Source organism: Physeter macrocephalus, chromosome 21 (assembly GCF_002837175.3).
Source record: "Physeter macrocephalus isolate SW-GA chromosome 21, ASM283717v5, whole genome shotgun sequence".
Classification (NCBI taxonomy): domain Eukaryota; kingdom Metazoa; phylum Chordata; class Mammalia; order Artiodactyla; family Physeteridae; genus Physeter; species Physeter macrocephalus.
The window spans coordinates 46,107,369-46,120,360 of record NC_041234.1 but is presented as its reverse complement, the minus strand read 5'-3'; the positions used below and the strand labels follow the sequence as shown (position 1 = coordinate 46,120,360).

At 41.7% G+C, this 12,992-nt stretch overlaps 1 protein-coding gene across 3 annotated transcripts in view; it reads right to left on the bottom strand.

Moving 5' to 3' along the window:
* The window catches only part of YIPF6 (Yip1 domain family member 6), a 79,444-nt gene extending 71,172 nt beyond the window's left edge, over positions 1–8,272 (bottom strand). Inside the window, exon 1 of one of the 3 annotated variants that reach the window (XM_028482532.2) lies at positions 7,943–8,272. In XM_028482532.2, the coding sequence (XP_028338333.1) occupies positions 7,943–7,999 (57 nt within the window). In that variant the 5' untranslated portion in view covers positions 8,000–8,272. Of the gene's footprint in view, positions 1–7,680; positions 7,881–7,942 lie in introns of those variants that run through there. The other 2 variants (XM_007118955.4, XM_024116559.3) reach the window with 2 other exon arrangements.
* Positions 8,273–12,992: the final 4,720 nt, after the last annotated feature.

Below are 12,992 nucleotides of genomic sequence, written 5' to 3'. Positions count from 1 at the left end.
AAAAAAAAAAAAAAAAAAAAAGTTAAATACCTAGGGCTTCCCTGGTGGCGCAGTGGTTGAAAATCTGCCTGCCAATGCAGGGGACACAGGTTCGAGCCCTGGTCTGGGAAGATCCCACATGCCGCGGAGCAACTGGGCCCGTGAGCCACAACTACTGAGCCTGCGCATCTGAAGCCCGTGCCCCGCAACAAGAGAGGCCGTGACAGTGAGAGGCCCACGCACCGCAATGAAGAGTGGCCCCCGCTCGCCGCAACTAGAGAAAGCCCTCGCACAGAAACGAAGACCCAACACAGCCAAATTAATTAATTAATTAATTAATTCAATTTTTAAAAAATTTAAAAAAAAAGATAAATACCTAAAGACAAAAGCAAAAATCCACAAACCTAGACACATTCACACTACTGAAAACCAAAGATAAAGAGGAAAACCTTAAAGGCAGCCAGAGAAAAAAGACATTACAATCAGAGGAAGCAGGTAACAGACATCTCACCCAAAACTACACAAGGCAGAAGAAAATGGACATACCTTTAGAGTGCTGAACAAATAAAACTGTCAACCCAGAATTCTAAATCCAGCAAAAATAGCTATTAAAAATGAAGGCAAAACAATGCCTTTTTTCAGATGAGCAAAAGCTGAAACATGCACTACAAGAAATGTTAAAGGATGATCTTCAGAAAGGAATATGATATCAGAGGAGATTTGGATTTACACAAGGAAATGAAGATATCCAGAAGTGGTTTAAATGAAGGTAAATATAAAAAATATTTTTTTATTTTTAATTATTCTAAAAGATGATTGCCTAAAGCAGAGGTCACCAAACTTCTTCTGTGAAGGACCCAAATAGTAAATATTTTAGGTTTTGAGAGCCAAATGGTTTCTGTTGCAATTACTCAACTCTGCCACTGTAGCATGAAAGCAATCAAAGACAATACATAAAAAATTATGTTTGGCTGTGTTCCAATGAAACCTTATTTACAAAAATAGGTAGTGGGCCAGACTTTAAATTATAAAAATATAACATTTAGGAGATAACTGGAAATTTGAACACTGACAAGATATTCGATATTAGGGAATTATTGATTTTTTAGATGTACTAATGATATTGTAGTTATGTTCTTTAAAAACACAATCCTTATCTTTTAGAGATACATATCAAATATTTACTAATGTAATGATGCTGGGGATCTGCTTCAAAATAGTATAGAGGGAAGTGGGTAGGGCTATAGAAGAAAGAAGATTCACCATAAACTGGTAATTATTATTGAAGGTTGGGTACCTGAGGGTCCACTTTACTATTCTACTTTTGTGTGTTTGAAATTTTTCTTAATAAAAAGTTTAAAAATAAACAAAAAATTCCTAATTTTAGGGACCATCTAAGTTCTTTTTTCTTTTTGCCTCCCCTCCCCAAGCCAAAATGAATCTAAATATAATCAAGCCTCTAGATCTTAGAGTTTACAGGAAATATGTGGACAGAGGCACATACTAAAAATACCACAAGGATACAATCAGCCAAATACAGAAAGTGGAGAATTCTACAAGAGAAATGACTGAATTTAAACAAATAAATTACATTAAAAAGAGGAGAACACATATATTAAAAGAGACTTATTGGGACTTTCCTGGTAGCTCAGTAGTCAAGAATCCACCTGCCAACACAAGGGACACGGGTTTGAGCCCTGGTCTGGGAAGATCCCACATGCCGCAGAGCAACTAAGCCCATACACCACAACTACTGAGCCTGCGCAAGCCACACCTACTGAGCCTGCGTCCCACAACTACTGAAGCCCACGCACCTAGAGCCCATGCTCCGCAACAAATGAAGCCACCACAATGAGAAGCCTGTGTACTGCAACAAAGAGCAGCCCCCGCTCGCCGCAACTAAAGCCTGCACGCAGCAACAAAAACCCAACACAGCCAAAAATAAAATAAATTTTTTAAAAAAAAGGAAAAGAAATGTTCCTTTAAAAAAAAGACAGACTTACTAACCAAATGCAATTTGCTGACCTTGTTTGGATCCTGATTTGGACAAATTGTAAAAACACATTTTTTTTTTTTAGAAAATTGGGAGGTGAACAGAGATTAGATGATATTAAGGAGTGATTATTATTATGTTATGTGTGATAACAAAAAAAAACGTCCTTACCTATTAGGGAAACATACTGAAGTATCATAAAGTGATACGTCTAGGATTTGCTTTAAAACACTCACAAAAGATCATGAAAGACGAGGAAAGACTGAAGAACGATTACAAAATGCAGGAAACTAAGGAAAAATAACAGCTAAATGCAATGTGAGATCCTGGATAAGACCCTGGAACAAAAAAGGACATTCGTGGAAATCCTGATAAAATTCAAATAAGATCTGTAGTTTAATAGTGTTGTACCAACGTTAACTTCCTGGTTCTGATCACTGTACTATGGTTATATACAATGTTAACACTAGAGGAAGGTGGGTGAGGGGTATACAGGAACTCTCTGTACCATTTTTGCAACTTTTCTGTATGCCTAAAATTAGTTCAAAATAAAAAGGTTAAAATAATACTCCAGAAAAAAAATATGGTGGGGAAATAAATGAAATAAGAATAGCAGAATGTTGATAGGTATATGGGATTTGTTATACTACTCTTTATTTTATTTACATATTTGAAAGCTTCCTTAATAAAATGGTAAAATATATCACTTCCTTGTTTCTGCCATTCCCTCAAACTACTCTCCTTCCTCTCCTCTTCTCTGATCAAACTGCTCTTCACTCTCCCACTCTCTTAATCCTTTGTAGTCTACACTAGTCTTCCCACAACTTTACTGACAGTGCTAATAGTGACCTCATAATCAAGAAATACAAGAATCTGGGGACTTCCCTGGCAGTCCAGTGGTTAAGACTCCGTGCTTCCAATTCAGGGGGTGAGGGTTCGATCCCTGGTGGGGGAACTAAGATCCCACATGCCGCGGGGCATGGCCAAAAAAATAAAAAATAAATAAATGAAAGAAAACCTGGAAGCAAAAAAAAGGAAAACAAAAGAAATACAAGAATCCTTCCTCAGTTTCACCCTTTGAATATTCTTCAGCACTTAATGTGTAAACCAACCTGTTTTGAAGTCATTATTCTCCCTTTACTATTATGACACTGCCCATTCAAGCTCCAGGATTGCTTGTTTTGAGCTTTCTTGCTGCCTGCTACTGCTAGGGTAGACAGGGCAGTGCAGAAGGAATGGGCTTTGAAGCCAAACGGGCCTTTGCCCTCCCTTGGAAACAACACTGCTACAAGAATTAGGTAACACCTGCATGTCAGCTAGCACACAGTCAATGCTCAACATGTGGTATCTGGAGAGCCTTGGTTAAGAGTGCAAGCTCCTGGAGGCAGGCAGCCTGAGTTCAAATCCTAGTTCCATCATTTACTACCTGTGTGACAATGAGCAGGTTCCTTTTCCTCTCTGTGCCTCAGTTTCCTCATCTGTAAAATTGAGATAATGGTACTATTATCACAGGGTTGTCCTGAGGAAGAAATATATTAATACAAGTAAACCACTTAGTAGCAGGCTCACAGAAGGGGATAGATACATGTCAAGAGCTCAGGTTCAAGATTCCCAGGGAGTCAATTCAGGTTCTGTCACTGCTGTAGAATAAAGTATTTGGCTAGCCTTTGTCCTTTGTTCCTGGGAGGTAGCCTCTAAACTCCTGGGATTTCCTAAATGATAGTAATACTTTTGTTATTCATAGTGGGCCCTAATAGTTTAGCTAACAGGTGAGCCCTGGCAGTCCGCTAGTTTATGTTAATGAGATGACAGCATGCTGGCTAACCACTGCGAAAAGACCAAACACAAGATTAGAGGATTGGGGGTTCGAGTCCTGTGATACAAACCTGGCCTCTTGGAAGCGGCGGAGGCAATGATCCACCTACATAATGAATCCACCTACATGATCCACCTACATAATGAAACCTCAATAAAAACTCTAGATATGTGGGTGAGCTTCCCTGGTTGGCAATATTCTGCATATTGTCACACATCGATGTATCAGGAGGGTAACAGGGTCCTGTCCTGACTCCACAGAGAGAAGACAAGGACGCTTTGTGTTAGGGACCATCTCAGACCTCAACCTATGCATCTCCCCCTTTTGCTGGTTTCTGTTGTATCCTTTTGCTATAATAAAAGTGTAATTTTAAGTACAGCATTGTCCTGAGTTCTGTAAGTCACTCTAGGGAATTACAGAGCCTGAGGGGATCACGGGAACTCCTGAATTTGTAGCCAGTAGGTCAGAAGTGAGGGTGGTCCTGGTCCTGCAGCTGGTATCTGAAGTGAGGACATTCTTACGGAAGACTGTGCCCTTAACTGGGGAAGTTTGGCCTAACTCCAGCTACTTGGTTTCAGAAGTCACTGCAGTCACTATAGTGCCATGTGATTCCCACTCATCCCCCATCCCAACCCTTCCTCAGTATCTCTTCTCCAGAGAATCAGTGACGTTGCTCAGCGAACTGAGCCAGGATTTGTGGCTCTCTAGCCCCATATATGAGACAATACCACCAGGACCTCAGCTAGTGGACCCTGCTCTCTGACTAGCCCCTCAGTGGGGATGAAAGGTGACTTGGACCCCATGTCCCTCCCCTGCCTCCGTGCAGGCAGCCTTGTGCACATACATACACATGTGTGCACATAAACACATGTGTGCACATAAACACATGTGCACACTTTGCTGCCTGGCTTGGGCCAATGAGGGGAAGAGATAGAGGCAGGGCCAAAACCAGACAGTAAAAGCAGGGACTGCAGCCTTAAGAAAGTGGCTGGGAGCAGATGGCTCATACTATTGACCAAAATCCTGAAGAGAGAAAGGAGTCAACAAGGTGGAGGGAGGGGTGGGGTGGATCAAGCAGGAAACAGCTCAGTCCAAGAGGTGGGGGTGGGGGCTTAGTGGCATGGTCTCCAGCCAGCACCTTCACCTGGGACCAGCTTCCTTCCAGACCCCAGGCTACAGCAATTATTATGGCTCTTTTTCCTGCTCCTTAAACAGACAGGCAATAGACAGGCATTACCCAAGATTCTGTATTTTCAACTCTATGCCGATGACTCCTAAATCAACCTTTCTAGTCCTGACCTCTTGTGAGCCCTGAAGTCCAGATTTCAGTGTCCAACTACCTGTTGGATATCTATTGGATGGCCTGCCAATATCTCGAACTAAACATTTCCAAAAGTGAAGTAATCAACATTTAGGGCCCTCATTCTCCTCTTCTGTATTTCTGTTCAGGGTATCACTTCCTCCCATGTCTATAGCCTTGTTTTTCAAACTGTGATACTGGGAGGAGCAGCAGCAGCACCACCTGACAGCTTATTAGAAATGCAGAATCTTAGGCCTCATCCCAGACCTACTAAATCAGAATCTGCAATTTAACAAAATACCCCAGATGACTGCTACGCACGTTAAAGTTTGAAAATCACTATGTAAGACACATTCTCCCTAGCTCTGCAAACCCTCGAGGATTCCGCCTTACTCAAATCTTCACATCTGCCACTGCTGTAGTCCAGACAGTCATCACTTCTTCCTGGAACTACCGCAACAGTTGCACTGGTATCCTAGATTCCAGATACTCCCCATGGTAACTCCTCCTCTGTTATGTTGTCAAATTCATGATTTAAAACCCTTCCCTCCTCAAAAATTTCCAGTGGCTCCTTGTTGCCTATTAAACCTCCCGGCGTAGTAGTCAATAAGAAGAAGTAACACTACATGATTATTATGTGCCAGGCACTCTACCAAGTGTTTTATGTGTTTTAACTCATTTAATCCACCAAACAACCCTGTAAGTATTACTTTATCTCCTTTTTACAGACAGGGAAACTGAGGCATGGAGGGGTTTGGTAATTTCCCCAATATCCCACAGTTAGTTAAATGACAGAGCATAGAACCAAACCTAGACAACTCGACCCCAGAGCACACATCCATAACCACTGTTCCATATTGCCTCCCTAATTTAGTAGCCTTATCTTTTAAGGTTTACCTCCTAATACTTCCCTGTGCTTCAGCCAAAGTAATCTGTGTTGTTCTACAAATGCATTAGCACCTCCTAACCTCTGTACCTTCACCAATGAGAGGCTGTGTAGCACTACTGCAAATAGTCTTGGTTTCAGAAGCAGACCTAAGTTCAATTTTCAGCCTAGCCACCCTAGGGAAATCATCAAATCTCTGAGTCTCATCTCCTCACCTGCAAGTAAAACATAGTTCAAAAACCACCTAACTAAAATAGTTGCTGTGAAGTTTAGAAAATATGCAGAGGATGTTTAGCACAATGCTGGCACATAGCAGGTGGTCAATCATTGATAGCTCTTATGCTCACCTGCAATTCAAATCCTACCCATCCTCTGGGGCCCCCTCAAACATAACTTCTACCATGTAGCTTGCTTCATCACCCCAACTAGTCATGATAGCATCTTCTTTTAAATTTTGTTAACACTGTATGTGTAACTTTCTTATATAGTGTCTTATTTTAGCATTATACATTTGTCTTATCCCTACAAATTAGACTGTAAGCACCATAAGGACAGGCCATTTGTATTTCCTAAAGCAACTACCATAGTGTATTACACACTGTGGGAGTTCAATAAACATTGTTGAATAGAAGTGGACTGGATACTGAGTAATGAGTAACCAAAACCACTAAAATTAATTGGGGGAAAGCTTCATAAAAGAAGAGTGGGGCAGTTTAGATGAAAGACAGGAACTAAAAACACCTAAGCACCTGTAACTACATCATACCAGGCCCTATGCATATATTAGTTAATTTAGTACTCTAATTCTGTGGTGACTTACTATCCTCATTTTCCAAATGAGGAAACTAGAGTTCAGAGTGACTTCCTCAAGGTCAGAAGTCTTCCATGAGAACTTGGACCTACTCACTCTCTTTCACTGTTGTATCTTCAGTGCCTAAAAGAGTGCCTGGAACATAGTGGATACTCAATAAATATCTGTCAAATGAATGAAGTGATGAACAAATAGAGCTAGTAAGCAAAACCAAAACTAGAATCAGTTTCACCTGACTCCCAGGTCAGTCCTCTACTATGTTAAGTTGCCAATTTAAAACAGAGAAAAGGGATGTACCATTTATTGAGCAACTACTATATAACTAAACACTATTTGGTATATAACTAAACGTTGTTTGGGAGGAGGGATTGGGGGGCAGACTGTTGAGCTGACTACACTCAGTTATGGCACTGATTGTATTAGACACTTCACATAATTTGTCATTTCAACTTTGTAAAAACTCTTTGAGGCAGGTATTTTTATCTCCATTTTACAGATGAAAAAACATTCTCCATGAAATGACTTGCCCAAATTCACAGAAGCGGCAGAGTGGATGATAACTTTAACTCCAAGTTAACTTTAACTCCAAAGCCTGTGTTCTTAAATACTTGTCCAGGCTTTGGAATCGTAGTATTTGCAGTAGAAATCCTATCCTCTGCAGAGACAGGAGCAAGAGAGCATCATGAAGAGGACTGCAAGGAGCTGCGACAGGGAGGGCAGGGATAAAACCAAGACGACTGGGGGGGGGGGTCACTGAGCAAATCAACAGTCAAGTTATAACGTCCCACGGGAAGTGATCTCTCATTAATCCCAGAATGCTGCTACTCCAACAAGGGCTAGTCTCCATAAAATGAGGGAACAGCAGATGCAAATACTTAAATCGCCTAAAGCTCACCATTTAACAAAATGCAGGGGACGAGGATGAAAAGGAAAGTGAATGAAAGTTTCACAAGAAGGCGTGGAAACAACGCGGGTGGGGGGAAGCGGTTAGCCCAAAGAACAGGCGCAGTGTTGGGACCTGTTCTGGCATCGTGTACAGGAAGGATCTGCCGTGAGGAAAGGATTCCGGCTCTTTCACGCCACGAGCCCGTCGCCCGACTTCCTTAAGGGGCATCTGCCTCACCCTCGGTCCCTTCTCTCGCAGAACCCAAGCTCACCAGGGGCCTGGGCGTTGCTGTCCCCGGGTCTCCTGGAGACTCCGCCGCTTCCGCCATCTTGGCCCTCCTTCTCCCGCGTCGCTCCCACAGGCCTTTGCGGAACCTGAGACGTGGAGGCCGCGGCCCATCAGCGCGTCTGCGCGTGGCGGCCGCGTCACCGAAAAGCGCCTAGCAGCTGCTAGCGGCCCCGGCCCTCCTCCCTCGTCTTCTGGGTGTTGGGCAGGGGTTCGCGTCGCCTCGCTTCCCTTCTTCGGGGCCACGGGTCTCGCTAGACACGCTCCCTTTTTAACACTCCACCCCGATTCTCAGCGCACTCGCGTCGGCCGCGGGACCGCCGCTTCCTTCTCTCCCCCCTCCCACCTCTTCGCGCCCCCCCCCGCCCCCGCCAGCGTCTGCTTCCGGCTCTCTGGAGGAGGCTCGGGGTGCCGCCTCCCATCCCAACACTGCACCTTAGGGAAAAAGCCTGCCCCTCCCCCAGCGGCCGAGAGACTTCCTTTCCCAGTTGCTGAATAAAGGGATGAAGCCCACCTTAATAGCTGCTCCCTCCACTGTCGCCCTCGCCTGGATGATTCCCTGCGCTTCATTCCGCTACCTAGCAGCTTCCCACTTACTGGACTGTTGTTATAAGCTTTCATACTGTCTCCGCACCGACCTCCAAAATTGCTTTTCTCCCTCACCCCCTTGGGGGCGGGGGTGGGGGAAACTTCTCTGTATACACTTGCCAACATTTTAATCCCACCACAATTTACCACAGTTTACAAAGTTGCTAAGCGATTTAGGGCAAGTACTGAAGATGTTCAAGGCTGAAAGAGGGCGATTATTGTAAGAATAACTTTTTAAAGAAAACTCCTGCATGTCCCTATCTCGTTTTCCTGTCCTATCTTGGGACTTTCTCTGTGTGTCAGACTCCAGTTCACCTCACCTCAGGCTAAAATGAGCTCAGGCAATACATCCATTGTTGATGCAAGCAATATGCAGGGTACTGAGTGCCCACTGGGGCAAGTAATTACCAGTTTTCCACTTTCAACAAACCGGGTAGGGGATGATGTGAACTAGCCTTATTTTATTGGATGGGCAATCTAGGAAAGCACACAAATAATAAACTTAAGAAGAAAGAATGTGGCTGTAGTGTGAAGAAATTCCCAAACTAATGAGATGTGTGTGTGTGTGTTTGTTGTTCTGTTTTGTTTAAATATTCTTATAATTCTCCTTCTCAGACCAAGCACAGTTTCAGTACATGTGCAAATACTGATGGGAATAATATTAACATGTAGGCCAGTAGATATGAAACTTTTTTTTAATGTTACAAGAGATTATTATGTATCGAATACAATTCCCGAGGCCCAGCCTCGGCTTCCCACACCTGCTCCACCCCTCCCACTACCATTCCCACCCTCAATGCCACCCCTACCCCTGTCCTGACCTCAGCACTCATTATCAGATTACCAAATCCGTTCCAGCTTCCCTGAGGCCATTAATAACCTCTTCTATTTCCTTGCCAACATCCAAAATTAGTTATCTCTCCCCAACTGAAAACCGCAACTTATACCACCCAGCCTCATCTCTTGGCCTCTTTGCCACTCATTTCAAGATGGCCTTGATGCTGGCTTCAGAGGAGGACAGGCCATAAAACAATTGTTGAAGCAGTCAGTATTTGGCTTACCTAGGCATTATTTCAGTCTAAAAATGCCAGTTTTCCTTATTTAACTAATAGGGTACAGGTTGAGTGTGAGTTAATATGTTATGAAGAGAAACTCAGGAAGGAAGTTTATAGAGGAAGGGGTGGCATAGGGCTAAGCTCCTAAAATAATAATTATTTTATGTTTTTAGTTGCAAGTATACCTCAGAAAATTGCCAAACTCACTCATCATTCTTTAATACACTACAATCATTACCCTCTGTTAGACTATGAACATTTACTACACAGCACGACTCATGGGACTTGCCCAAAATTGCTTAGCAAGTTTGTAAGTGTTAGAAGAGGGATTAACATTTAGACTAATAGGTATGAAGAACTCTGTTAGTTGTTCTAAATTACAAGACAATATAACGTACAACTCTGAAAACAACTGGAAAATATTGAGGAAACAGGCAGCTTCCTGGAGAAATGGTCAAAATTAACTCAAAAAGGAAGCAGGGTATTTCGTTAGGACAAAATTTTGGAAGAAAACAATATATAAAAAGCAAGGTGCAGAACAGTTTATATTGTATGCTACCATCTATGTAAAAAAGTAGAAGGGAATATATATCTTTATACTTGAATATTCATGGACTACGTCCCAATGACTACACAGGAAGCTGGTAACAGTGGTTGCCTCTGGGGGAGAAACTGAGGGACTAGCAATAAGAGATGAGAGGGACTATTTATTGACTTTCAAGGGAGGGCTAGTCATTGTATGGCCTTTCATGCAGTTTGAAATTTTTACTATATACATGTGTTACTTTAAAAAAAAAGTTGCCAAAGAGCTATCCTCCCCTCCCACCCCCAAGGTACTGGATGGTTTCCAAGGCTGTGGTCTGGGAAGAAGAAATTTTCCTCTACCCATCTACATTCTTCTGGCTTGTCTAAGAATTAAATTGACATGAGAAAGATTAACAGGAGAATATCAAACAAGATTTAATAACGTATACATGGAAGAGACCCAGAAAAACTGAGTAACTCACCAAAATGGCCAACGCCCTCACCTTAAATACTATCCTCAGCTAAAGACAAAAGAGGATTTTGAGGGTGGGGAGCGTCAGTTATGGGAGGTTACCAGGAAAAGCACAGTAAACAAGGGTGATTATGATGCAGATTTAAGTCATTCATATTTATGACCATGGTCAGAGCAAGTATGATTGATTGGCCAAGTGAAGGGGTTCCATCTAGCAGTAACAAAAGTGGCTCGAACAAAACTATAACTTCTTTCTTCTAGAATAATTTTCCTAAGGACCATCCAATTAGAGCCTTGGAGAAATCCACCAAGAAGTACTTGACATAGGTAATTGACCATAAATCCAACAATTGGATTAATTTTTAAAGTCTACATGGGACTTGTGCCAATGATAGAGAAACATTTGAGTTATGTGCAGAAGTCAAAGAAATGAAAAAACACAATAAATAATCATATGGGTCAGGTCCAGCATCTTCGGATAGTTGTCTCATTCTAATGTCTTCTTCTCATCCTGGGGTGGTAGTGGTTTCTCCTCTGTTTGAGCATTGTTTTAAGGTGAGTTTAAGGTGAGCAGTCCTCTCTATGGACCAGTCCAGTGCAGGGGCCCTTTCAAGTGGGAAATACGAATCCAAGAATCAATTCCCTTCAGTTATGCTGTGCAAGAGCTAATTAAGAGTATCTGACAAGTGTCCTGTAATCTATGTTGGAGAGAGTCCTTTCAATGATGTCTTTTCCAGTGTACATCATCTCCTGGTTGCAGGCCATAGGTCACCTGATCTTCATCCAAAGATAAATCAATGTGATAAGCTTCAGAAACAATCTTAGTATGTCCTTTAAATAATTCAATTAAACATTTGTCATAATGCAACATAGTAACAAGAAGCCATCCAGGAAGTGAGTCTTAGACAATAAATACAAAACCTCAAAGACAACAACACTAGAACCAAACATCTACAGAAACAATTTTTTTCTCTCTAAAATTACCCTCATTTCTACAAAATATAGCCAAGTTGACTAATTTGCTTGCAGAATAAGTCTGGTTTCAATAAACTTTGCCTGATTATTTGCATAAGGGTAATTGATCATACAAGCTCTTTTAAATTGGCTGTGCTGGAACGTTTCATAAGGAATCTCAGATTGAACTTTAAAAGGCCTCTCAAGGCCAGTAAAGCCATGCCAAGGGCTTGTCATCAGATTCGCCTATACTATCTATATATAGTTTGGGTGAATTCCTCCCTTCTCAAGGTCCTCAAAATATTTCGAGGTTCCTGGCCGGCCAGGAAATGACCTTTCTTATTTACCTGGTAAGGCTGCTGGGCTCCTTGTAAGCAAGGTACCAGATTGTTTTTCCAAGGGTGTTTATGGCTCCATAAAGTTCACCTTAGTTCTTTAAAGCTATCTGGTCATATCTGATTCTGTGCAATTTCTCAAATATGACATTCCAGTCAAAAACACGGTAACATAACCAATGTTTCCAATATGTCCTGTTATAAGAACAGACTCTTATTGAACTTATGCAAATAACTACATTGCCATAAAAATAAGAATACTCACTGAGTTCCCAAATTCTGGAGGAATCAAGTAGTGAGAAAAGATGAATGTTACAATTCTGCTTACAAAGTTATTATTTACCAAATTGATGTAAGTCATAATTAACTTAAGGTGAAGGGTTTCCTTATATTTGGGCAACCAAGATTAAAAACTAGTAATATTTCAGACGAAAAGTTATACAAACTAACATTCAGCCCTATGTAACTAATTCTTGTTGATCATGATCTTCTGTTAACAGTTTTATGAAGTCATCAGGGTTTCCATTAGAATTCTTTAATTTCTTTTTTTTAAAATTGGGGTATAATTGTTTTACACTGTTGTGTAGGTTTCTACTGTACAGTGAAGCAAAGTAGAGTTCCCTGTCCTATACAGCAGATTCTCATTTGTTATCTATTTTATACATATTAGTGTATATATGTCAATCCCAATCTCCCAGTTCATCCCACCCGCCCTTCCCCCCTTGGCATCCATATGTATGTTCTATATGTACCACATCTTTTCCATTCATCTGTCTATGGGCATTTAGGTTGCTTCCATGACCTGGCTATTGTAAATAGTGCTGCAATGAACATTGTGGTGAATATGTCTTTTTGAATTATGGTTTTCTCTGGGTATATGCCCAGGAGTGGGATTGCTGGGTCATATGGTAATTCTATTTTTAGTTTTTTAAGGAACCTCCATACTGTTCTCCATTGTGGCTGTATCAATTTACATTCCCACAAACAGTGCAAGGGGGTTCCCTTTTCTCCACACTAGGAAAACTGGACGGCTACATGTAAGAGAATGGAATTAGAACACTCCCTAACACCATACACAAAAATAAACTCAAAATGGATTAAAGACCT